This window comes from Cannabis sativa, chromosome 7, assembly GCF_029168945.1.
Source record: "Cannabis sativa cultivar Pink pepper isolate KNU-18-1 chromosome 7, ASM2916894v1, whole genome shotgun sequence".
NCBI classification, from domain to species: Eukaryota; Viridiplantae; Streptophyta; class Magnoliopsida; order Rosales; family Cannabaceae; genus Cannabis; species Cannabis sativa.
The window spans coordinates 15,816,458-15,843,569 of record NC_083607.1 but is presented as its reverse complement, the minus strand read 5'-3'; the positions used below and the strand labels follow the sequence as shown (position 1 = coordinate 15,843,569).

The following is a 27,112-nucleotide window of genomic DNA, read 5'->3' as shown; positions in this document are numbered from 1 at the left end:
GAAGGGATCTACCATAAGTGTATCAGGGGGCGGCATGCAACTACTCTAACCCTTAAGGATTTCACCTATTCTATAATGGATTGGGGTGTGAAAAAAATAGTAGGTTCTTTTACCTCTCCTCGAGGTGCTAGCCTCAAGAGCAACCTCATTCAGGTATGCTGTGACAAATCTCTCCACGAGCTCTTCATCCTTAGTCAGGGGGCCAGGGTGGCAGAACGCCCAGTCTGCAACCAAACGGTCATCTGCATCTAATGTCGTCTTCATCCTTTTCGTGATCTCGACAACAATTTTTTCTTTAGCCTCTACCCGAAGGTTTCTAATACCTCTATTGTTAATGGTATTCATTTAAGACCCGAAGGTCTTATTGTCGCTCCCAGAGGTGAAGAAGAGTGATTAATGCATGAAGGCAGGCCAATGCTGAATATCCATTTAGGGAGTATAAAGCAGAAAACTGTTGAGCATAGAGAGTCGAAAGCCATTTGTGAGGCAAAAGCCAGATGGTTATATGATGATTATACTTTTTTGACATAGGATTAGATCTTGTCCTTTGCATCAGGCCATGGTAGTGTCCGTACCACCTCTACACATGCCTTTTTGCCTGACAGCTTTACTGGGTGTTTTTACCACATAAGATAGACTTTTTTTCGATGTGTGTCCTCCACCAAAAATGGTCCCCATTGTACGGATGATTCCCCACACGAGGAAAAATAATCTTGGGGGCCCAATAGTAAGACATTTGCATATATTTTACCTCAATAATGGGATATTTTAGAAAAATCCTAGACATGTCATGTTTATGCCCATGACAGTACTTTAGCCTATAAATACCCTTTTATTTTCACATAAATCGGGGGAAGAACGAAAAAAGATAGTCGAAGCTTTGCTAAAATTACTTTAACCTTTCTTCTTCCTCAAGAGAAAAAAAATGAGAAAAGATAGGGTTTCTTGGTAAAAATCACTTGTAATACATTCTACGAGCCTAAAAGGCTAATACACTGACTTCTAGACTAGAGATCATTAACTCTCGAACCACAAAAAAATACTTGTCTAATTTACTTACTATTTTATTTATTTCTCAAGCTCGAATTTAATTAGTTTCCAAAAATCTCAATAAATAATCACAATATATTATATTTATTTTGCTCATATCATTACTCTAAATATAAAATTAATGGAAGAGGTTGACAATATCTGAAACCATGTGAATAGAGTAATGTGATATATGCTCAAAGTATTTGCCAAAATATTATACACAATAAATTGATAGTTTTTTTCAACAAATCACATTTATCTAAAATGTGAGCGACATTGTAGTGTTAAAAATAATTATGTATAATATTTGACTATATTTTCATTGAGAATAAAAAAAAGCCACATATAAATGTGTGTACAATAATTTGATGATGTGATTCAAGTTTCTGTTATTCTTGAAATACCAAATTATATTTACTAAAAATTATCTTACTGTTCCTACACAACGTCTGTTGAGACTTGTTGGATGGAACTACTACTGCTTGTACTAGTGGTACTTGTTTGTACTGGGTGAACAACCTTTGAGACTGGCAACTCCTCATTGTGAGCTAAGTCATGTTGTTGAATGACCAGAACAGAACAGGTTAGGCCTTGCCCTGGTGAAGCCAAAATGTCCCCAATTGGCCCCAATTCTGGGTGTTCTGCATGTCGTTCTGCTAATTCTGCCACCATGTTTGATGGGAATCGACCCTTCCCAACAACTATAAGGTCATAATCAATATTGCGCCCTACGGCTAAGACCTCCTCTATCATGTTGCTTGTCGCAACTTTCTCTGTGTACTCAACTATTCCAATGTCCCACCTACTTCTGAACTCTGTCACTGCTGTCTCATCTAGTTCCTGTATGCATCACAAAATTTTTTGGTAAGAATTCGTTCAAGTAACAACTAATTAATCTAGTAAAATATATCATATGGTCAAGTGACAATGAGCTCATTAATAGTTACTACTTACCTTTTCAACTGGTCTGTTCATAGTGGCGGTGGAAAAGCTATAGCTAATCTCAGTACTTTTGTTCGGTGACGGCATTAGTGTTACCCTATCTCCATTCAATCCCTCCTTATTAACAAACCTGACAACAGTTACCTTAACTGCAGGATGCTCTGCCATCCGACTACCCAACTCTAAGGCCTCGCGATCATCGGGTCCACCAAAGAAAACTATGCAGACCCTTTGGGTCACAACAGTAATGGGACCAGGAGTTTGAATGCCTGAGCCACCAAAGCCACGATCTACCAACACAGCCACAGAGCAAGGCGAGTGCTTGAGTACCATTTGGTTGACCCCTCTCCAACCATGGCCCATGTTTTGCAAGGACTCATCATCAGCACCATTCCATTGTTTGTGGAAGGGCAGAATAATCATGGCAACACGTTTTTCTTCAGCCACATGGCAGATATCCTGGTGCATGGTGGAGAGTGCCGAGATGGCGGTAGTGGGTCGAACTGAGACTCGCCCGAGTTGGCCATAAGTTTGAAATGCTCCAGCAACACGACTGTGCCAATCGCCACGACGAAAAACATTGAAGAAAGGGAGACCGTTCTTTCGGACACGATGGACCATAATAATGGAAGAGGATCGCTCCGTCAGCTCTACAAGCTGCATGATAAAAAGCTTGAGCATCGACTTCTTCGTGCTACGCGAGGACTCGACCAGGCTGATGAGGGATGCTGCATTGCTAGGACCGTGAACACAAGCCAAGATTCTGAGCTCATCTTGGAATTCTTCGGTCATGGACAAATCACGGAGCTTGCGGTGGGTTCGAATAGAGTTGCCACCACGAGATGGCTTGTAGATGGCCATCACAGTTGGTGTTGTGATGAAAGTTGTAAAGAGGGCCATCAAGACTAGTATAGCAAAAATTTCGTCGTTGAGTACCTGTTTCATTCATTAATCTATATTTAGTAAATAAAACAAAAATGAGCTAATTTTGATGTTTATTTTGTGGACCAAGTAATGATTTGTACAAAAAAAAAAAAAAAAAAAAAAAAAAAAAAAAAAATTAATGCACACAAATTGGGCTAGAAATTTAAAGTAATCATATTTATTTAATATTGACCCACTTGTTAGATATGTCACAAAGATATGTGCCATGTAATTTGTCACATACCATTAATACATGACATATTATTATTATTAAGAGAATGGCTAATTAAAGAGTGTAAGTGTTTAACATGTTATAATAGATTGATGAAATTAAATATTAATTCTTGTATATTTTTTTATATATAAATTTCTTATATTTAATTTAACAACTAAAAAAAAATAAGTCATAAATCTCACCTCAAGTGGAGTTGTGCTGAAGTACTTAATAATAAAAATGCTTTAATATGAATGCGAATACCAAATTAAGTTGTCATGAATAATCCTAAAATTGTGTTGGACATCATATTACCGTCGCAATGCTCAAGTTAAATTAGTTAAATTTAAATGCGACAATGCTCAACTAAATTCAAATTTAGTTTTCAGAAAAAAAAAATAATTAGTTAGTTTTTTTTTTTCTAGAAAAGATAATTAGTTAGTTTGTCACAACCAATAAACACGAAAATATAGTGAATCTTATCAGTATTAATTGACGAAAAAAAATAATTGGTTAACTTTGATTTGGTAGGTGAAGGCCTGTGACCATATGTGAGGCCAGAAAATAAAGGGGTATGGTTTCGGGAATCATCCCACCAAACACGAAAAGAAAGCTTTGATTTTTTATTTTTTTTATTGGAAAATACTATTTTAGATTATATGTTTTTTAAAAGTTACTAATTAGATTTTTTATTTTGTTAAATAATAAAATAGATCCTCTATTTTTTAAAATAGTACAAATAGGATCCTGAACTGATTTTTTGTCAAAATAAAATTTAATAATAATGTGATCTTATGACAAAAATGTTAACATTTTTTTTGTATTTGTTCGTGTTAAGAATTGTCTTCAAATTTGTTATATTAAAAAAAAAATTATCAAAAATTAAGTTGAAGGTCCTATTTTTACTATTTTAAAAAATACAATGTCTATTTTGTTATTTAACAAAATAGAGAGTACAATCAATAACTTTTACAAAATAAAAAATCTAAAATAGTATTTACGCTTTTATTATTATTATTATTATTATTATTATTATTATTATTATTATTATTATTTAGTTTGTTATTTTGGTGATAGAAAGAAACCTTTCATAAAAGGAAGGCAATTTTCAATAGAGTCCCCAATAGGACTTAAAAAAAAAGAAAAAAAAGAGTATATTAATGGTGATACCAATAAATTAAGAGAAAAAATGTTAAAAGACACTTGTGCTTCGTATGCGGGCGTGCAAGTTGGGCAATAGTCTAAAACAAGGTTATAATTTTTTTATAAAAATACTATTTATTTTTATAAAATAACTTAAAACAATTGTAAAACAACAAAACAGAAGAATTAAAAACAACATTAAAATAACTAAAAAATAATCATAAAACAATAGTCAAAATTTAACACAGTATACAGTATGAAACTTACATAGTGTTTTTGAAAAACAAAATCCCCCAACAGTAAAAACCTCAAAAAAGATTAAGGGCCTAATATATATTTTTTAATACCTTTCAATTTTTTTTTTAATGAACTTAAATTTTTCAAAGGTTAACAATTTGTGATTAATCACTTTTGTCCCAATTTTCAAAAAAAATAAAAAAAATCAATTATTTTTATTTATTATTCTTTTTAAAGTTTTCATATTCTATTTTTCTATTATTTTTTATTGTATTGTAATTAATAACAATTTTAATAAAATAATTAGAATTTTTTAGTATTTTGTAAAATATATAACCGTATGGTAATATTTTAAAAAACATCATTCATAAATAGTACTTTTTTTTTCCATAGGCCAATTTTAAAAATTAGAACATGGTCTCTAAAATGTTTAAGACGACTCTCCTTAGTATTCTCGTGAAATGTTAAAAGGCACTTGTGCCAAATATTCTTTTTAGTGTTTATGTCGTTATTGGTACAATTAATTATCAGATCTCATATAACTAAAGGTAATAATTTTTATAGAATATCTCTAACTAATTTTAGCACGCTAACTTTAAAAATTGTTAGACGTCACTAATACTTAATAACAATACTCATAAATTAAGGTACAGAGACTATGGATGTTTACCTATGCACACTTGTGCCAAACCATGTCATGTGGGAGTGAAACATTGAAAATCTACCGTACGCGTCCAATGTCAATACCATGGCATGTAGGAGTAAAACAATGAAAATGGATATCTAGACAAATTATTTATTTATTGAAAAAGGTATCTAGACAAATTTTCTTATCTAATTTTATTTAAGATATTATTTTAATTATTTATAAATTTTTAGAGAACTTTTAATAAGTTAAAATGTTAGAAAATTAGGTTCAAATAAATGTTTTATATGTTTCTAAAAAGATTTACAACTAAATTTAAATAATTATAACAAAGGATTATATAAAAAAATATATATATATTAAATTAATAAACTTTTTGTATGGCCAATAAATAGAGAATCTCGAGAAATGTCCCATTTTAGAATTATCCAATCATTTAATAAGAAAACTAAATAAACAAAGATAGATTACAATTTAATAATTTTTTGTATTATTTATTAAAAATTAAAATGGGTAGAATTTAATATTAAAATACACTTTGTCAAAAAAAAAATATTAAAATACACAAATAATGTAAATTTTTTATGGTTTTTTTGGTCAAACATTTTAAAAATATAAAAAACAGCAATAGAAAATTTAGAAACAGCGAAGAATCAAGGATGGAGAGTACTCCTGAATTGATGTTTTGCCCAATGGTAATGAAGGTGAGAAAATTAAAACTACTAGACATTTTTAGAAGACTAAAAAGTGCTTGTGGAGTACTTAACAAGAAAATTATTAAATTAGTGAAGACTATATTATTACTAAGAGTATTATTATTGGGTACCAATACTGTTTATTACTTTTTAAACGTTTTATTTTGTGATTGGTTAGTGCTATTCTCTAAAAATTATTACATTAAACTATATAAAATTCAAAATTTAATTAGAATAACGATATTAACACTTAAGAGGCTCCTAAACACGGTACCTTTTATTATTTATCTATTACTCAATGTGAATAATAATTTGTCAAATAAATTATAATATAAGAAAGAATCTGACCTTTTTCTCCTTGCCAATGTTGAGAACAATGAGCTCAACCAAGCCTTTGGTGTTCATGAGGACACCAAGGGTGAGGGACTCCCTAACTGGAATCCTAACCATCATGGCGACAACGAAAGTGCCGATGATCTTCCCAGCACAGGCAGTGGTTATAACAAGCACCAACAAGCCCCATGCCTTCCCACCACTGATCTTAGCCACGTTGGTCTTCAACCCACTCGACGCGAAGTAAAGCGGCAGCAGCAAGCCAGACACGAAGTCCTCAATCCTCTCGATTAGCCTGTCAGCAAAGTTCCCTCCCTTAGGAATCGTCAACCCAAAAACGAAGGCCCCAAATATGGAATGGATTCCGATGAGGTCGGTCAAGAACCCAGAGACCATGACCCCTGCAAGAGTCAAGCATATGTACGCCTCGTCCACCACCTCGCCTTCCGAAGAGCATCGCCTGGCCACCCATTTCATGATCGGTTGAACAACCATCATCATAAACACCACGAAAACAACCCCTGATATCAGCACCCAGAGCGACACCAATGGACTTTTTCCACCCTCACCGTCTCCGTTACCAGCTAGTGCAACGGCCAGCGCGAGGAGGATCCATGCAGCTACATCGTTGAAAGCAGCTGCAGCCATGGCAGTCTCCCCTACTTCTGTGGTAAGGAGTTTAAGCTCAGCAAGAATGCGAGCAAGTACCGGGAAGGCAGTGATGGAGAGAGACACACCCATGAAGACTAGGAATGGAGCGTAACCGACTTGGTCAGCTCCTTCGACTGTTTTGCGAAGTACAAAAGCAACGCCGATGCCGCAAACGAAAGGGAGAGTAATCCCGGCGAGGGCTATGCCGAAAGCTTTGCGGCCACTACGGTGGATAGAGCTGAGATCGAGCTCTAATCCGACTAGGAAAAGAAAGAAGAGCAGTCCGATACTTGCGACAGACTCCAGTATGGGATTGCTCCATTTAGGGAATATGCGGTTTAAGTATTCCTCGTTTCGTCCTAAAGCTGAGGGCCCCAGAAGAATTCCCCCCTGATCATTTCCAAATATTTCAAAACACACACAAGCGCATATAAATATAATAATCCTAAGGAATTGTAATCTATCGCAAAACGACAGATATGAAATATGAAACGATGATAACCATATATGTTATACGTATAACGTACGATGATCTCGGCGATGACTTTAGGTTGGCGGAGGGGCTTGAGAAGAAAGGCAAGGAAGCGGCTGAGGATGAGGATCAAAGTGGTTTGAAGTATCAACAAAGGGAAGGCATAGTGTAAGGGATTGTCCCCTTGCCACACTCCATTCGAAGCCGTTTTGATGGAAGTTATGTTCACCGCCATGCTACTCGCGCAGTTGTAATAATCAGTTAGAGTTATATTTATAGAATATAAAACTAATATTATTGTTGTGAGTCGAATTTTCTTTGTTAAGAAAGGGTCTTCGTTACCATTTATGTATAGGGGTCATGTGGCTATATATATATATACATTCATCATACATCGATAGTAAAAGTAAAATATATATAGTCATGATCAATCTGTTATAAAAAGAGTTAGAAAGGGTGTGATTTGAGTTAATGATAAGACTATATATTAATTTATTTTATGAGAAAATGGGTATCAAAGATGAAGGAAACACTACAAGAAATTGTATTAATACCGGCGGTATTATTCCCGGCGGAACAGATCCGCCTGTAATAGTAGGGGTATTACCGGCGGATTTAGTAATCCGCCGGTAATAGTTATTAAATAAAAAACGTTTTACAAAAATAAATATTAATTTATTATAAATCAATTAATACCGGCGGATAGGACTTATTACCGGCGGAATCCCGCCTCGAAAAATGAGGGCGGGAATTTGACCGCCCATTTATTTGAAAATATTATTGCCGGCGGATTAATACCGGTGGGTCCCGCCGGTATTAAAACACTATTAAAACCCCTCCCCATTTCAGAAAACCATTTTCCCCATTTCTCATTTCCACCTTCCCCATTCACCTCTTCCCCTTCCTTCAAACACAGTCCGCCCATTTCCACCTTCCCCGTTCGACTTTTTCCCGGCACCGCCCGTGCGTCGGCCGTCCACCACCACTGCAGTGGCCGTAAGTTCCATTGCACGGTAATGTATTTGTTTTTCTTTTTTATCATTTTTATATATTGTTTTTTTTTTCTTAATATCTAATTTTTTTTTTCATCTTCAAAGTTTGAGATTAATAATCGGTGGGGAGGAGATTTCTGAGTAAAACGCCGGGATTGGTCGGTGGTCTAAATATTTGGAGGTTAGTTCTTACAATATTTGTGTATATATCTCATAATTTTTTTTTTCTGTAAAAAATATGATATATTTATATGTTATATTTGAAAAATTTATATATACTCTTATATATTATATATTTGTAGAGATTTAGGATTTATAGTTTACTGTAATTTTAATTGTTGTTTTGTGTATATTGTATATTGTGTATTATATATTTTGTATTTATACTGTGTATTGTATATTGTATAATGTATATATTGTTAGTTTATACACTGTGTGTACAATATATGTAGGGTATATAATGTGTATACAGTATATACAGTACAGTATTGTTGGGTTTAATGCCCCAAATAAAACTCTTTACAATCTGATTAGTTATCAATATAAGAAATTTGAAGTGATTGATGTTTGCATGAATTTTACATGCTAATGGTTTAATATGTTTAATATGTTTATTACATTCATACACACAAAATCAGTTAAATCCAGATCATATGTTTATTCACAATTACAGTATCGTCAACACAGTGGAATGTGATTGTGATCATATGAATCAAAAGTTTTGGTCCCTGTTTCATCAGTGTTATTGGATTTACACTAATGTGATAATCAGCGATGATGTATACTTACACTTGGAGTAAGTGTTATGTTCTTTCCATGACATTAGTAAAGTATACTAGTTTCGAATGTATGGAGTATACATTAATTTGGGACCGATATTGCAACTAAGTTAAGATATTACAAACTTACCGTTATACATATCTTTACAAGTCAATATCAGTAGTTGATCTTAAGATTAAAAGAATCTAAATCCTGATATGCTTGGGCTCAACTCAGGAGTACTATTCAAGTTCTTTGATTTATTAGTTAAGCCTACTTTTGGGTCAGGGTGATACGTATATTTTGGGAACATGATAGTATGATTGAGTGGGAGTGCTGAACATAAATATGGAATCTATAGCTTCTACTGGTGTATAGAAGTCAAGTGATGATTCCCTTCGAGCTTAGCAAATAGAAGTAAATGGATGAGCTCTTGTTTAACTGACTAATTATTAGATCACTAAACACCATTTACAGGTAGCTAAGTGTTTTAAGGGGCAAAATACATTGAGTGGTGAGAACGGTAAAGAAATCCCATCTCGATGTAGATCATCTATATAGAGGATCTTTAAATCACAATAAGAATATAACAATGGTTAAATGAGATAGTATATTGATATCGTGGAACATACAATATGCTCTATATAAGTCTGAGAGTGCAATTCTAAGTTCTAAGAGTGGATTCAACGAAGAATTAATAAGTAGGAATTTACTTGGTAAATTTGGTTCACTTATTGGAAGCTCAGCATATAGATCCATGGTCCCCATTCTAGTTGAGAACATTCTGCTTGTAAGACTCATTAATTGATTCGTGATTGATCAATTATAATTCTAAAGTTAGACTATTTCTAATTTTATGAATTTTCACTAAGCAGGGGTGAAATTGTGAAGAAAAGAGTTTCTAGGTTTATTTATTTATTAATGGACTTTATATGTCTAATTAATAATTAAATTAAATTACAATATTATTTAATAATCTATTTTAGTTATTAAATAATTAGTTTTGGCATTTAAAAGGTTAGAATTAGAAAATTGGCGTTTTTGAGAAAATAGAGATAAAATTTGATAAAACTGCAAAATCAAGTGAGGCCCAATACAACACCATGGCCGGCCACTTAATGTGTTTTTTCAAATTAATATTTTCATTATTTTAATGCCAAATAATTCCTAACCTAAACCTAGTAGTAGCCTATAAATAGAAAGTGATGGCTCAGTCTCACACAATGCTTTCATTAGTAATCTGACAGAAATTTCTCTCTTCAGAAAAACTGAGCCTTCCCCACTTTCTATACCTTGGCCGAAACCCTCTCTTCTCTTTTCTCCTTCATCTTTTTCGACCCTAGTGAAAGAGTAAGTGCCCACACACAGCAAGCAGTAACTCAATCATAGATTGGAAGACTGTGAAGGATCAAACTTGAAGAAGAAGGACATTCGGGCTCAGATCTTGATTATACTCTGCTACAGAAAGGATACAAGGGTTAGAGATCTGAGTGGAAGGAGACATTAATTCCGCTGCATCAATGTAAGGTTTTCTTAACTTTATATGTGTTTAATTTATCGTTTTAGAAAGTTCATATTTAGGGTGTTTCAACAACATACTTGTGAGTAGATCTAAGATCCTGGTAAAATAATTTCCAACAACTGGCCTCAGAGCCATGGTAATTTATTTACTTACATGAAATTTGGACTTTAAAACGATTGTTTGTTTGTTTTTGGATGGTATCATGTTGTATTGAGTGTTATTTGATGATTGATTGATGTTTGTAAATTTTCGTGAAAAATAATTGCGATTTTGTTTCTGGAATTATTTTTATTGGATAGTATGGAAAAAATTAAGCAAGTTAGCCTTTTATAGAACTCAATTTCGATTTTATTTGAATTAGTTATGAATATTTGAAGATTTGAAAAAATCGGGGTTGTGCTGAAATTTTCCTGCGATCGCGAAACTGTCCGTACAGTTCACAATTTTTTCGTTTTTCTTCGTTTTTTCATGCTTTTTCATGGAATTAACTTCCGATTTTTGGTATAGTTTTGTATATATACTATTACTATTCCTAATTCAATTCTAATTATAATTTTGAATTAATTTAATATTTTTTAAATTTAATTCAAGATATTACTGTAATTTGAATTTGAATAGAATTAGTATCTATCTTCTTGCTTAAAAATCTATCTTATTTTTAAATTTGATTATATCTTATCTTATTTTTAAATTTAAAGGTCAAATTTTATCTTATCTTATCTTATCTTTTTTAGATATTTTGACCTTATTTAAATTTAAAATTAAGATATTTATAATCATGTAATTTTAAATAGATGTATGATATTTTGCTAACTTTTAAATTTTGCTATTTTATTTATTTAAATTAAATTTAAAAATCTGATAAGATATTTCATTTATCTTTTCTAATTTTTATTTAATTTTATTTTTAAAATAACATTTAATTTTTAAAAGTAGTTAGCAAATTTTGAAATGATATTTAGGTTGGTTGAAACCTAATTTTTCAAAAAGAAGGTTTAATTTTAAATATTTATTTTTTAAATAATTTCGAAATTTAATTTTTTTTATTTCTAAAATTAAATATATATTTTTTAAATTTTATTTTTTTTCGAAAATTAAAATATTTTTTATTTAATTATTTATTTTTCGAAATTATTTATTTAAAATTAAATAAATCCTACTTCCAACTATCCAGCTAACCTTGTTGCAGGAGTATGTGGTTTTAGCTTGTGTGTAAGTTTTCAAAACCTATTATTACTTGATTGCAAATAGTCATGGTTACTTTTTGACAGATCTAATGATCTGATGGCTCCCTTGGTCAAGTTAATAATTTGTAACAGGTAAATTTTACAATCTTCTTTCATCTGTGTATGACCTACCAACATGATAGGATCCATCCAAAGTGTGCCTGTGTGAGCCTATATGTTTATTTTGTTTTAATATAGATACATATAGGTTGTTGCTAAATAAAATGTCACACCATGATAGATTTTATTTAGGTCCATTTAGTTATTGGACCTATTCAATTAATAACAGTTATTTATTTTAAGGTTAAATTCCTCTCTTTTGGGCCTTGTGCGAGAGTTGGGAGCCATAGAAGTGGGTACGACATACTGAACCCAGCACCCCCTCACATAAACTACCCTAATTGTGAAGGCCCATTTGCCTGATTTAAATAACTGTACTAGGTTAATTATATTAGTTTGACCTAATAAAATTGAATTAGCAACATAATTAACTTTTAAAATATATGAAAATTTATTTTCATTTTAATATTTTAAAGTTAATTTTAAGAAAAACACTTTTAGTTTAGATATTATTTCTAGACAAACTATTTGTATTTTTCTTGTATTTAATTAAATATAGAATTTTAACTAACTAAGATTCTTTATGGAACTTATTTAATTAAATATTCCTATTTAAGTTATAAATTAGTTGTAACAACTGATTTTTCTTATCTAACTTAAATTTGAATATTTGATTTAAATTTTAAATCAAGTTGAGGAATCCTAGGCATTAGTTATTAAAGATTCTTAAGATATTTTTTTAAGTTAATATCTTTTCAAATATTAACTTAAAATGGAATATTTTAGATATTTTTTGGTTAATATCTTTTCAAATATTAACTTTAAAAATATATCTTCAAATTAAGTGGTTACAACTTAATTTTGATATTTAATTAAATCTAAATTTGAAATTATTTAAGTTTTAGATTTTTTCTATATAACTTAAATTAGATATTTTTCAAATTTTTTGAAAAGATACTTAGTCAAATAAGATATTTTCTAGATAGTAATTTCTAGACTACTTATTATTTCTAATATTTAAATAGAAAAATATTATACTTTGTGAAATTAATTATTTAAATAATTAATTTTGGTACAATTTTATTAAGTATATTTTTCCTAGTATTAAATAGAAATTAATAATTAAGCCTTCTCTACACTTAATTATTTAATCCTTGAATTTAATACATTTAATTAACTTGAAAAATCTAAATATCTAAGTTGATTTTCATCATGATACTTAAATATTTATTGATTTTTTCATGACACTTAATTAAATAGAAAATTATTTTTAGGTTGAAATTTAATTTTTTCAACTTAAATTTAAATAATTTTCAAAATATATATTTTTCTTTATTTTATTAATCAATTTCGAAATTTGCATTTTAATTATGCAATATTTTCGATTTTTTTTTATTTTGAAAAATAGATTGTGTTGTAAATTAATTACTTATTTTAATTAATTCTTGGGCCAACTTCAATCAATGGTTTTTTCATTTAATTGATTAATTTAAAATAAATAAATTTAAAATATATATATATATATATATATATATATATATATTAGAAATTGAATTAACTAGTCAAAAGAAAATCTAGATAGGTGATATTTTTGCTTGAAGTATTTCTTTTCCTTTTTATTATTTTCGAAAATTGTATTTTTATATACTTTAAATTTTCGAACCCAATAAATATATTCTCCAAGGAAATTTTTAAGTTGCTAATTATTTAATTTAATTCAACTTAAATTAATTTCCTTAATATTTATATTTAAGATTATTACTAAGATGGAAATAATTAATTTTATTTCAATCACCATCAAAGTATAATTTTATAAATATTATATTAAATTCTTATTTTTGAATTTTAATTCTTAATTTAGAATTTAATGAGATTTATTTATTAGAATAATAAAGAAAATACATTTTAAATAATGAGCTTTATTATTATTAAGATATTCGATCTCCATTGTGGGTTTTACACCGCGTTTGTTTTAGTGAGTAATCCTCCCTAATGGAGGAACGTTCATTAGCAATTTCGCACCGTTTAATCTCGCATGATAAGTGGTTTGTAAGTGTTTTATATGGTATAGATCACCCTAATGGTGGCGACCATATTTGACTTACAAATTGTGAAACAATGGTAGAAGCTCATGAGATAGAATAGCCTTGACTCTCGCCTAAACGGGACAACGCTGGATTCCAATCTTGATCGAATAAAACGTTGCTAGAATGTTTAACATTTTAGATGAGCTGACAACTCTGTTCAATGGATGGTAGCTTTGACTCTCGCCTAAACGGGACACTGATATCAGTTTGTTGAAAACCATGGAAATTATTTAGGATTGAATTTTTAAGTATTTTCTCATATCATTCCTACTTGCTATGTGCTTATAATTTCTGAATTGATTTTGTGTGTTAAACCATTATTAATTTCTATTTGTTGATTTCTATTATTTTGTAGTATCCTGTTTTGTCAAAATGAATCCCATGTTATCACTGTTGACTGAAAATAAGCTGAATGGATCTAACTTTAATAAATGGAATGAGAACATTAATATTGCTCTCATGGGAAAAAGTGCCTTGTTTGTTTTAACTGAGCCGTCACCTGAAGTGCCTGGGGATAATGCTTCCAAAGCTGTGAAAGAAAAGTATGAGCGTTGGCAGAAAGCAAATGACAAAGCTCTATACTTTATGCTTTCTAGCATGGTTGACACCCTCAAAACTCGGTTTTCTAAAACCGAGAAGGTCGAAGTTATGACGAAGTTAAATGAGCTATTCGGTAAGGCATCACTTCAGTCACGCTTTGACGCGACTAAGAAGTACATTAATGCACGGATGGAACCTCATCAAAACGTGCGTGACCATGTTCTCCTCATGTCCAGTTATTTCCAAGAAGCCCAGGATCATGGTGCTGAAATGGACAGTGCTACTCAAGTTAGTCTTATCTTGAATAGCCTGACTCCAGCATTTCTACCATATACATCAAATTATGTCATGAATAAGAAGGAAATTGACTTTCATGAATTAGTCAATGACCTTCAAACTTATGAAAATTTGATTGGAGGACCCAAGAAGAAAGGGAGTAAACCTCATAATCCTGGGAATGGTAATGGGACGATAAAACCTGAAGCAAATGTTGCCTCTGCTTCAAAGCCCAAATCGAAGAGGAAGTGGCACAACACCAAGAAGCGAACAAAAGCCAATAAAAAGGCTGCTCCTTCCGGTGATGCCACACTTAAAGGAAAGTGTTTCTACTGCAATGAGAAAGGTCATTAGAAACCCCAATGTCCTAAACTTCTTGCAAAGAAACAAGGTATTTCCATTTATAAACTTTAAGAGTTTTAGTGAATTATTATCCAATTGGATTTATGATTCTGGACTAACTTTGTTTATTTGTTTTTTCTTCTTCTTATAGGCCAAGATACTTGAACTCAGTTGAGTTGGATCAGAAAGCTGAACCAAGGGTGAAATCGTCCAGATGAAGATGAAGCTCTTCAATATTTTTTGAATTAATTGTTTTAGTTTAAAGACAATTTGGATTTCAAATTTTAGTCAGGGACATTTATCCCTGTTTCTCTCATATTGTTGCAATACATTTTTTTTAATATTAATAAAGTTTTATTTTCGAAATTCACTATTGCAATTTTTGAGATTGAGCTTCATTTAATTTTATCTTCATCAATTATTACCACATTATATTTGTATGTTTGTATGTGTAAGTGTTTTTATTATTGATGCAAATTCTATAATATTTACAACTCTTCATAGAGTTATATTATATAAACACTAGAAATTATTTCTATGTTTATCAATAATTGTTAATTCTCATACAATTATTAAGAATTTTTTTAATAAAAGGATCTTATGATCTGATAGGGGTGGAGAAAAGTTAAGAAAACTATGCAGTTCAATGATCTTTTATATCTAATGAACTCTGGATAGTATTCAACTCCACATAAACTCTATCACACTAAGAGAATCATGATCTTTACAACCTTTAGGGGTGGATCATAATCTCTATATACTTAGGGGTGGAGGTTATCCATAGTACCCTATATGTATATTCTTAGGGGTGGAGTCCATTCCACAATTCCCTATGAAACACATATCTTGTTTAAACATAGAAGTAATATAATGAGTCAGCTATTGTCAATATAAATTCTTGATCTTGATTGTATGTTCCATTTCGATTTTACTGTTGTAAGTAAAAGTTTGATACCTTTGAAAGTTCTTTGTTAAAGTTTCACACTACCTTAATTGAGTGGGAGAATTTTAAAGTTCTATACCCATCTTCATTAGGTTGATACTTGTGATAGATACTTAAGAACACTACTGAAAAGCAAATCTAACCATTCACATGGATAGGTATAGCTTATCAGAATTATGAGAATAAGATAAAGAACTCTAGTTCAGTCCATTCGAATGACTTGAACTTAGAATTCTTAGTCCTCATAAAATTTTATGGTATCTTAATTTTGATTACTTTATCTCTGGCATGTATTTTTCACTTCAAATACTAGTCTGCTATGTTGATGACTTAGTCTTAACTTAAAGTTTCAGACTAATACAAAAGTCACAACTAGGTAACTCTCTAAACAATCAGAGGTTAAAAGTATTATTTAACCAAACATCTGCTATTGAGTGGGAGCTATCTGAGATGTAATCAAATAGGGAACATTAGAAGATGTTCAAGAAAGATTTATGAAAGTGATCTATATGTCAGATATTAAGGAACTGTGTATCAGTTGTCCTTGTATCTCACCATCTAATTTCGAAATTCATGAGATGGTGCTTACTTTGGGGGTGGAGGAATTATTGAATAATAATTCAAGCTCTACCAGAGAAGAATTGTAACTTGGTCTATTCGAAAATACCAGAAAGTTATATCACTGAAGAAAAGTCTACACTGTATTATCTCAATTACATATTTTAAAATATAAGAGATATGTCTTCTGTTAATTCAGATGTACTTTCAAAACAGTAAAGATTTCAGTATCCCTTGATGAGTAAAGCATATAGTAAAGGATGTTTCATAAGAGTTTTTATGAACTAGTTTCCAGAAGTTTGGGTGGATTCAAATATACTACACTTGATCCGAAGATCAAGACATCAGATTGACCTATTTGCGCAGTTTGTTTTATATTAGTGCAAGTGGGAGTTTGTTGGGTTTTATGCCCTAAATAAAACTCTTTACAATCTGATTAGTTATCAATATAAGAAATTTGAAGTGATTGATGTTTGCATGAATTTTACATGCTAATGGTTTAATATGTTTATTACATTCATACACACAAAATCAGTTAAATCCAGATCATATGTTTATTCACAATTACAGTATCGTCAACACAGTGGAATGTGATTGTGATCATATGAATCAAAAGTTTTGGTCCCTGTTTCATCAGTGTTATTGGATTTACACTAATGTGATAATCAGCGATGATGTATACTTACACTTGGAGTAAGTGTTATGTTCTTTCCAGGACATTAGTAAAGTATACTAGTTTCGAATGTATGGAGTATACATTGGACTGGACCGATATTGCAACTAAGTTAAGATATTACAAACTTACCGTTATACATATCTTTACAAGTCAATATCAGTAGTTGATCTTAAGATTAAAAGAATCTAAATCCTGATATGCTTGGGCTCAACTCAGGAGTACTATTCATGTTCTTTGATTTATTAGTTAAGCCTACTTTTGGGTCAGGATGATACATATATTTTGGGAACATGATAGTATGATTGAGTGGGAGTGCTGAACATAAATATGGAATCTATAGCTTCTACTGGTGTATAGAAGTCAAGTGATGATTCCCTTCGAGCTTAGCAAATAGAAGTAAATGGATGAGCTCTTGTTTAACTGACTAATTATTAGATCACTAAACACCATTTACAGGTAGCTAAGTGTTTTAAGGGGCAAAATACATTGAGGGGTGAGAACGGTGAAGAAATCCCATCTCGATGTAGATCATCTGTATAGAGGATCTTTAAATCACAATAAGATTATAACAATGGTTAAATGAGATAGTATATTGATATCGTGGAACATACAATATGCTCTATATAAGTCTGAGAGTGCAATTCTAAGTTTTAAGAGTGGATTCAACGAAGAATTAATAAGTAGGAATTTACTTGGTAAATTTGGTTCACTTATTGGAAGCTCAGCATATGGATCCATGGTCCCCATTCTAGTTGAGAACATTCTGCTTGTAAGACTCATTAATTGATTCGTGATTGATCAATTATAATTCTAAAGTTAGACTATTTCTAATTTTATGAATTTTCACTAAGCAGGGGTGAAATTGTAAAGAAAAGAGTTTCTAGGTTTATTTATTTATTAATGGACTTTATATGTCTAATTAATAATTAAATTAAATGACAATATTATTTAATAATCTATTTTAGTTATTAAATAATTAGTTTTGGCATTTAAAAGGTTAGAATTGGAAAATTGGCGTTTTTGAGAAAATAGAGATAAAATTTGATAAAACTGAAAAATCAAGTGAGGCCCAATACAGCACCATGGCCGGCCACTTAATGTGTTTTTTCAAATTTATATTTTCATTATTTTATTGCCAAATAATTCCTAACCTAAACCTAGTAGTAGCCTATAAATAGAAAGTGATGGCTCAGTCTCACACAATGCTTTCATTAGTAATCTGACAGAAATTTCTCTCTTCAGAAAAACTGAGCCTTCCCCACTTTCTATACCTTGGCCGAAACCCTCTCTCCTCTTTTCTCCTTCATCTTTTACGACCCTAGTGAAAGAGTAAGTGCCCACACACAGCAAGCAGTAACTCAATCATAGATTGGAAGACTGTGAAGGATCAAACTTGAAGAAGAAGGACATTCGGGCTCAGATCTTGATTATACTCTGCTACAAAAAGGATACAAGGGTTAGAGATCTGAGTGGAATGAGATATTAATTCCGCTGCATCAATGTAAGGTTTTCTTAACTTTATATGTGTTTAATTTATCGTTTTAGAAAGTTCATATTTAGGGTGTTTAAACAACATACTTGTGAGTAGATCTAAGATCCTGGTAAAATAATTTCCAACAAGTATATACATTGTATATACTATATATACACAATATATATACTGTATATACACAGTATATATACTGTATATACACTGTATATACTGTATATTTAATATAATGTTATATAATGTTATATATATATTATGTAATATTAAATGTAATTTATAGAGTTTAGTGTTTAATTTTCTCAAAAAATTTTATATCATTAATGTTTCCCCTAATTTTGCCCAATATATGTGGACCAATGAGACAGGGACACGTGGATCAAGCAATTCACAATATTTGCTAAGTCTTTAGGCCATAAGATAACGTCCCAGACGTAGGTCCCGGAGAAGGCACATGGAACTCAATATGCTCCCGGAAGCTCACACAACGCTAAGGCATCTCCGCGAGGTGTCAGGTTTCTCCTGAGCAATCAAGTCGCATTAAATGCCGCATGGGAGGAAGCGTGTTGGGACTGCTACACGCAATAAAGTCTGACGGCACAACCTCCAACCAGCAGCGCCACAGTAATGATCATTTAAGTCTAGCGACGGCTACACTGTGAAGAGTCACGTCAATCAAAAGGCAATAAGGACATTCCACATAAAAACCCTACAGCACCTAGGGATTTTACCATGCATTACCCATGGTATATTCATTGGGAATACCCAACTTTATGGATACTTACAGATACACCTGTAAGGACAATTCTAGGGATTACCCCACCAAAAACACTATAAATACCCCCTCAAAGCTCATTAAATGGGATCGAGAATCTTGGGCTGCATATGAGCAAGTAGAGTAAATACTCACCAAGAACATTCTCTGTATTTATAAGGGTGAAATTCTCCAAAGTATAATATCTGTATTAAAGACATCCATAAATAACAAAGACTCGTGGACTAAGGCTCATTAACGCCCCAACCACGTAAAAAATCCTTCTCTCACTTTCTTACAGCTCAATAATTTTATAATATTTTATTAGTTGCCGAAAATCTCGGTCAACATTTTGTTGCTTTCATTGAGAGCTGAAGAAAGCTACTGTAAACAAACATTTGACTTCACAAACATGGTGGAGACAAGAAGTACTCGTCAGCCTCGTCCTCTGGAAGACGCTCAAGACCCGAATGAGGAAGATGCAGCCTCAAGAGCAGCAGAGGAGTTCGAGGAAGAAGAAATAGTCCCCGATGATGACTACGAGGGAAACCTCGACGAGTATGCCTATGACAAAGGTAGTTACTCAGAACTGGTGCTTTTCAGACAAAAAGCTATCGATCACGAAGCTGAGATCGAAGCTCAGAAAGCGCAAAACCAGAAAATGCAAGAAGTGATGCTGGCCATGCAAAAAGCCATGGAAGCAGCTGGCATTCACGTGCACCCCAAGGCAATGACTACTGGACTTGACAAGGAGCCAGCGACGTCTTCGCCTAATTCCCAACAGCAGAATCTAGGGAGCCTAGCCCTATAAGATACCCTGCTGAAGGGAATCCAACAAAAAACCCTACTTCTACCCCAGGGCGAAAGAAAAAGGTGCAGGATCCGCGAAAGGTCCGCTCAGATTTCCCTAAAGGGAAAGGTCCGCAGAGGGGCAAGCCCCAAAAAGGGAGCCTTGGCCCTCAGGATCGAGGGGACCGAAAAAGCGTTTCCGTACACCAAGAACCCGGGGGTAGAGGGAGAAGAGGACAGAGGTGTCCTCCCGTTGATCTGAGAAATCAAATCAATGGGAACCATGGTGATCTCCGAGATCACCTTGACCAAAAAAGATACGGACCCGCGGTCTCCACGGGTACGTTGAATGAAGGAATTATGGCAGAACTCGCCATACTTCGAAAAGACATTGCCCGAGTCTCCCGGAGACAGAAAGGAGATGACTCCGACTCGAACAGCAAGGATCGAGAGCCATGTGCTAAGCACATCTTAGAGGCGGAGCTCCCTAAGAACTTTAAGATGCCCGAAATGGCAGCTTATACCGGGAACTCCGATCCTAGCAACCACTTGTCACGGTTCAGCCGTGTCATGACGGTCATGAGGGTCAGCAATGACGCCAAGTGTCTGTGCTTCCCACTTACCCTAAGTGGGTCCGCGGAGGAATGGTTCAAGAAACTGGAACCAGGATCCGTGGGCTGTTGGAACAAACTACAGACCAACTTTCGGAGACAGTTTGTCGCCGCAAGAAAGGTCAATCTGGAGGTCAGTGCCTTGACTAATATCAAGCAGCTGCCCACCGAGACCTTGAAGAATTACATAAAGAGGTTCCGAGAGGAAACCTCGAAAACCAAGAAAGTTGACGACGGACAATAGCTTGCACTTCTCCAAGCAGGCATCCGTACTGGGACTCCTTTCTGGAATGAGCTGCAGCAAGAAGGAGCTTCTAGCCTCCAGGACTTCTAGAAGAGAGTTCAAAAATATATCAACCTCGAAGAAGCCCAAATCGTGGCTTATGGAGGCTACTATCCCACCAGAATAGCAGGGTACATGCCCAGAGTATCGCCCTCGGGTACTGCCCCGACCGCAACTCCACAAGCAAGTGGCATACAATTCTCTGCTACCCCCGGATATAGCCAGGGCCAAGCCTTGGCACCAGCATCATCCCATTTTGGCAACCCGTCCGGAGTGAATGGACAAGCCCCTTCACACTCTGCTCCGGCTGCTAGCCTGACAGGCCCTTCCCAGGGTTCGAGGAGTAAAAGGTCCTCCAAAGGCAGCACCCGGACGGGAGAGAAGCGCCAGAAAAAGGGGTACACCCCCCAGTACACTCAATACACGGAGCTGTCAGACTCCCAAGAGCGTGTGTACTTTGCTACTAGGCAAAATACACACTACCGGAGACCACAAACATTGTACAAAGATAGCTCCCGGAGAGATCCAAGCAAGAGATGCGAGTACCACAACGACATTGGTCATAGCACCAATGAATGTAAGAATCTCAAAGACGAGATCGAAAATCTAATCCGATTAGGCCACCTCTACGAGTGGATCAAGAATAGGTTGCCCCACCTCAATCCGGGTCAGGCGACTGTGGGTATGCCTCAGGGAACACCGGGGGGTACAGCAGGAGTATTGGCTCCAGCTGCTTCCACGGGCGACGCCCAGCATATCCCCGGTCTGCCGCCCCGGCCTAATGGGAGGGTAGCCATGATCTCCGGAGGTCCCCATATCGGAGGGACTACTCGCAAGGAGCTTAAGCGATACGCCGAGGCCGCGAAACACAATGAGGTATGGGAAATTACTCAACTCCCAGCTCAAAGGCCCCGGTTGATGGACCAACCCATCACGTTCACGGAAGAAGACGCCAAGACGGTGCGTTTCCCTCATCATGACCCGTTGGTCATAGAGACCCCCATCGCGAATAAAGTGGTGGCTAGAGTCTTAATTGACAATGGAAGTTCCGTGAACTTACTCTTCAAAGAAGCCTTCACCGCGATAGGTTTGACAGACTGGGACCTCTCACCCAGTGGGTCCCAGCTCACAGGGTTTAACGGGACGACACTTATCCCAATGGGAAAAGTAAGGCTCCCAGTCACCTTGTGCCCGGACTGTTGGAAATTATTTTACCAGGATCTTAGATCTACTCACAAGTATGTTTATTAACATCCTAAATATGAACTTTCTAAAACGATAAATTAAACACATATAAAGTTTAAGAAACCTTACATTGGGTGCAGCGGAATTAAATGACTCATTCCATTCAGATCTCTAACCCTTGATTCCTTTCGGTAGCAGAGTATTATCAAGATCTGAACCTGGATCTCTTTCTCTGAATCCTTGATGCTGAATCTCCTTTTGCTGATGATCTTTCTTCACGATCTTCCTCACTATGATTGAGGTATTGCTTGATGTGTGTGGGCACTACTCTAATCACTAAGGTAATTTCGAAATTCAAAGGAAGAAGGAAGAGAGAGAGTGGCGGCTAGAGAAGAGAGAGTGAAGGCTCAGGTTTTTCTGATTTAGAAAGTGTAATTTTCCTGAAGCCTTCACTATCTATTTATAGCATTCCACTAGGGTTAGATTTGAATTATATGGCATTAAAAAAATGAAAAAATCAACTTAAAATACGTATAAAGGTGGCCGGCCATGGCTTAGGTGGACTGGGCCTTGATTTTTGCAATTTTGCAATTTTAACACCTTTTGTATCTGATTTTCTCAAAAATGCCAATTTCCTAATTCAATCATTTAAATGCCAATTCTAACTATTTAATAACTATAATTAATTATTAAATAATATTGTCATTTATCATATTTATTAATTGAACCATACAAAGTATCATAATTAACAAATATGCCCCTATTAACTCTTTCTTTACAATTTCGCCCTTACTTAGTGAAAATTTCACAAACAGACATAGTCTAATTTGTGAATTATAATTGATTAATCAAAACCAATTACATGAGTCTTACAAACAATATTATCTCAACTAGTGGGGGGACCATGGGTCTATATAACCGAGCTTCCAATAAGTAGATCAAGAATTTAGCACTAAAATTCACTAACTTATTAATTCTTCGTTGAATCCACGCATAGAACTTAGAATTGCACTCTCAGTATATAGAATGCTCTATATGTTCCACCATATAGACACATCATTAGTTATCCATTGTTATAATCCTAATGTGATCAATGATCCTCTATATGAATGATCTACACAGTAAAGGGATTAAATTACCGTAACACCCTACCATGTATTTTATCCTTAAAACACTTGACCCCGTATAAATGATATTTCAGCTTATGTGAAATGAGATCTCCACCATTTATTTTCGTTTGGTCAAGCTCGAAGGAAATCATCCTTTGCTTACTATTCGCCAGGTAGAAGCTATAGATTCCATGTTTATGCTAGCGCTCCCACTCAATTGCACTACCGTGTTCCCAAAAAGTACGTATCACCCTGACCTAAAAGTAGGCTTAACTAACAAATCAAAGAACACGAATAGCCTTTCAAGATTGAGCCTAATCATAACAGGATTAAGATCATTTGATCTAGGATCCACTTGGTGATATTGACTTGAATAGATTTTACGGTAAGTTTAATTAAATCTAAATCAAAGTTCAATATCGGTCCCTTCCGATGCATACTCCATGCATCCAACCTGAGCTTTACTTTAACCAATGTTCTGGAAAGAACATAGTATTTCTCCAAAACAAGTAAACTCTTGTTGTAGATTATCATATCAGTAAAACCCTGTGTCTGATAAATCTAGGAAACTTTATTCACATAGTCATGTTTACTTTCCAATGTGATGACAGCACAATAAACATGATCAAGTATGTGAAAAGGGTTTAAGATGAATTTATAAATCAATTAGACAAGCAATTGATAAAGTGAACCAAAACATACACAAATGAATGAAAAATACTTCTATTTCTTTATTGATGTTGAATAAAATAGATTACATTGAAATGGAGTTTTATTTAGGGCATAAAACCTAACAAACTCCCACTTGCACTAATATAAAACTAATTAGTACATATCAATTAATCCTATATTCTGACGGTGCTTTTCAAAGGCTGTCACGGCCAACACTTTGGTAAATGGATCAGCTAGGTTGCCCTCTGTGTCAACTTTCTCAACTAGTACATCCCCTCTTGCCACGTATTCTCTGATAATGTGATACTTCCTTTCAATGTGTTTGCTTCTCTTGTGGCTTCTAGGTTCTTTACTGTTTGCTATTGCTCCATTGTTATCACAGAGTAGTACCAGAGGCTTTTCCATTCCAGGAACAACTCCTATGCTGGTGAAGAACTTTCTTAGCCGGACAAGTTCTTTAGCGGCTTCGGTTCGCTATGTATTCAGCTTCCATAGTTGAGTCCGATATCGCGGTTTGTTTAGCACTTCTCCAAACCACTGCTCCACCCCCAAGAGTAAACACCATCCCAGATGTTGATTTCCTGTCTTCAAGACTTGCCTGGAAATCTGAATCAGTGTAGCCTATGAGATTTAAAGCACCACCCTTGTAGACTAACACAAGATTCCTTGTACTCTTTAAGTATTTCAGAATATACTTAACTGCATTCCAATGTTCTTGTCCTGGATTAGACTGATACCTGCTCACGATTCCAACAGCATAACAGATGTCAGGTCTAGTGCATAACATTGCATACATTAGACTTCCAACTGCAGAGGCATAGGGAATTCTCGCAATGTCCTCTATCTCTTGAGGATCAGTCGGTGACTGTGCCTTATATAGACGAATACCATATCTAGAAGGCATGTTTGCCCCATTGGTGTTGTTCATGGAGAATCTCTCTAAGACTTTGTCTATGTAGGTTGTTTGAGAGAGAGCAAGAGATCTGTTCTTCCGGTTTCTGATAATCTGAATACCAAGAACATAGGCTGCTTCACCCAAATCTTTCATATCGAATTGAGTGTTGAGCCATTCCTTAATGTGAGTCATTTTCTTGACATTGTTTCCAATGATCAAAATGTCATCAACATAAAGGACCAGGAATACTACTATTTGGTCTTCCTTGAGTTGGTAAACACAAGGTTCATCTTCATTCTGAAGAAAGCCGTAGGTCTTGATGATTTCATCAAACCTCTTGTTCCATGAGCGAGAAGCTTGCTTAAGTCCATAGATAGACCTGTTTAACTTGCAAACTTTCTTTTCCTGCCCAGGAAGAACATAACCTTCTGGTTGCTCCATATAGATGGTTTCTTCAAGTACCCCATTAAGGAAGGCAGTCTTGACATCCATTTGCCAGATTTCATAATCGAAAGCAGCAGCTATGGAGAGAAGAATTCGGATGGATTTGAGCATGGCAACAAGACTAAAAGTTTCCTCATAGTCCACGCCTTCTCTTTGGGTATAACCCTTGGATACAAGTCTAGCTTTAAAAGTTTCGACTTCGCCTCCAGCTCCTCTTTTCTTCTTGTAAACCCACTTGCATCCTATCGGATGATAGTCGTCAGGTGCGTCTACATATTCCCAGACTTTGTTCTTTTTCATGGAATCCATTTACGAGATCCATGCCGGTGACCATCGTTTCCATTGCGGACTAGCCATGGCACATTTATAGGTTAATGGATCGTCATCAATACCGCCACCTACGACCATATTGATTTCACCATCCAAGCCATAACGAGCGAGGTTTCTTTGAAACCCTCCCACTACGACGAGGTACGGTTGTCTTCTGAACAGAAACTTTAGTAGTAGATTTCTCAGTTTGTTCAACTGAGGGAGTGGGATTGTCCTCTTCACGTGTGGAAGAGAACGAAACATTGGAAGGACTTATATCTGAAAGCATTTCCTCCAACACTACTTTACTTTGTGATTTGAAATTCTTAATATAGTCATCTTCAAGGAAAGTGGCATTTGTAGAAACAAACACTTTATCATCCTTGCGACTATAAAATAGTCCACCCCTAGTCTCTTTAGAATTACCGACAAACATGCAAACTTCAGTACGTGACTCAAGTTTGCCGTCTTTCTTTCTTAAGACATGAGCAGGGCACCCCCAGATTCTGTAATGGCGTAAACTAGGTGTACGACCATTCCAAAGTTCTAAAGGTGTCTTAGGGATTGATTTAGATGGAACAACATTTAAAATGTCGGTTGCCATACCGAATTGCATATCCCCGAAGGACGTAGGTAGAGTTGAAAAACTAAGCATAGACCTAACCATTTCCAAAAGCGTGCGATTACGTCTTTTACGCAACTCCATTTTTACGTAGAGTGCTAGGGGCGGTTAATTGGGATTCAATTCCAAGTTCAATTAAATGATCTTTGAACTGCATATCCATATATTCTCCACCCCTATCAGTTCGCAAGATCTTTAATGATTTACCTAATTGGTTTTGGGCCAAAGCATGAAATTCTTGAAACTTTGCAAATGTTTCAGATTTCTTATGCATAAGGTAAATATGTCCATATCTAGAGTAATCGTCAATGAAAGTGACAAAGTACTCATAACCACCTCGGGCTTTGACATTCAAAGGTCCGCAGACATCGAAATGCACTAACCCTAGAGGGATTTTGGCACGCTCTCCCTTTGCAGAGAAAGAACGTTTAGTCATTTTTCCTTCCAGGCAGGACTCGCAAACTGGCAATTCACCTAAGACGACATTTTTCAGTGGACCGTCTTTGGTTAGCGTATTGAGTCTATCAAAGCCTATATGACCTAAACGTAAATGCCATAGATATGTTTCATTATCATCATCGATCTTTTGCTTTTTGTGGGTTCTAGGTTTAGCTACTTTAAAAAGTTCGTTATGTAGGGCAAATGGTGTTTCTGGTCTAAGAACATAAAGCCCACTGTTCCAT

The 27,112-nt window shown here is 34.5% G+C and overlaps 1 protein-coding gene across 1 annotated transcript; it reads right to left on the bottom strand.

The window, feature by feature from the left end:
• Positions 1–1,329: 1,329 nt before the first annotated feature.
• Positions 1,330–7,675, bottom strand: LOC115698294 (cation/H(+) antiporter 20). Its single transcript, XM_030625508.2, has 4 exons — positions 7,345–7,675; positions 6,182–7,207; positions 1,987–2,910; positions 1,330–1,872 (listed from the first exon to the last, which is right to left on the bottom strand). The coding sequence occupies exons 1-4, from the start codon at positions 7,522–7,524 to the stop codon at positions 1,471–1,473; spliced, it is 2,532 nt and encodes an 843-aa protein (XP_030481368.1). The 5' UTR covers positions 7,525–7,675; the 3' UTR covers positions 1,330–1,470.
• Between the last annotated feature and the right edge of the window lie 19,437 nt (positions 7,676–27,112).

What these genes read in the sequence shown, in the direction of transcription:
- LOC115698294 (XM_030625508.2), bottom strand. Translation starts at nt 7,524, where the DNA reads ATGGCGGTGAACATAACTTCCATCAAAACGGCTTCGAATGGAGTGTGG. An exon ending in AAGTCATCGCCGAGATCATC is followed by an intron (nt 7,208 to 7,344) that starts GTACGTTATACG and finishes GGAAATGATCAG; the next exon opens with GGGGGAATTCTTCTGGGGCC. An exon ending in TGAACAGACCAGTTGAAAAG is followed by an intron (nt 1,873 to 1,986) that starts GTAAGTAGTAAC and finishes TGATGCATACAG; the next exon opens with GAACTAGATGAGACAGCAGT.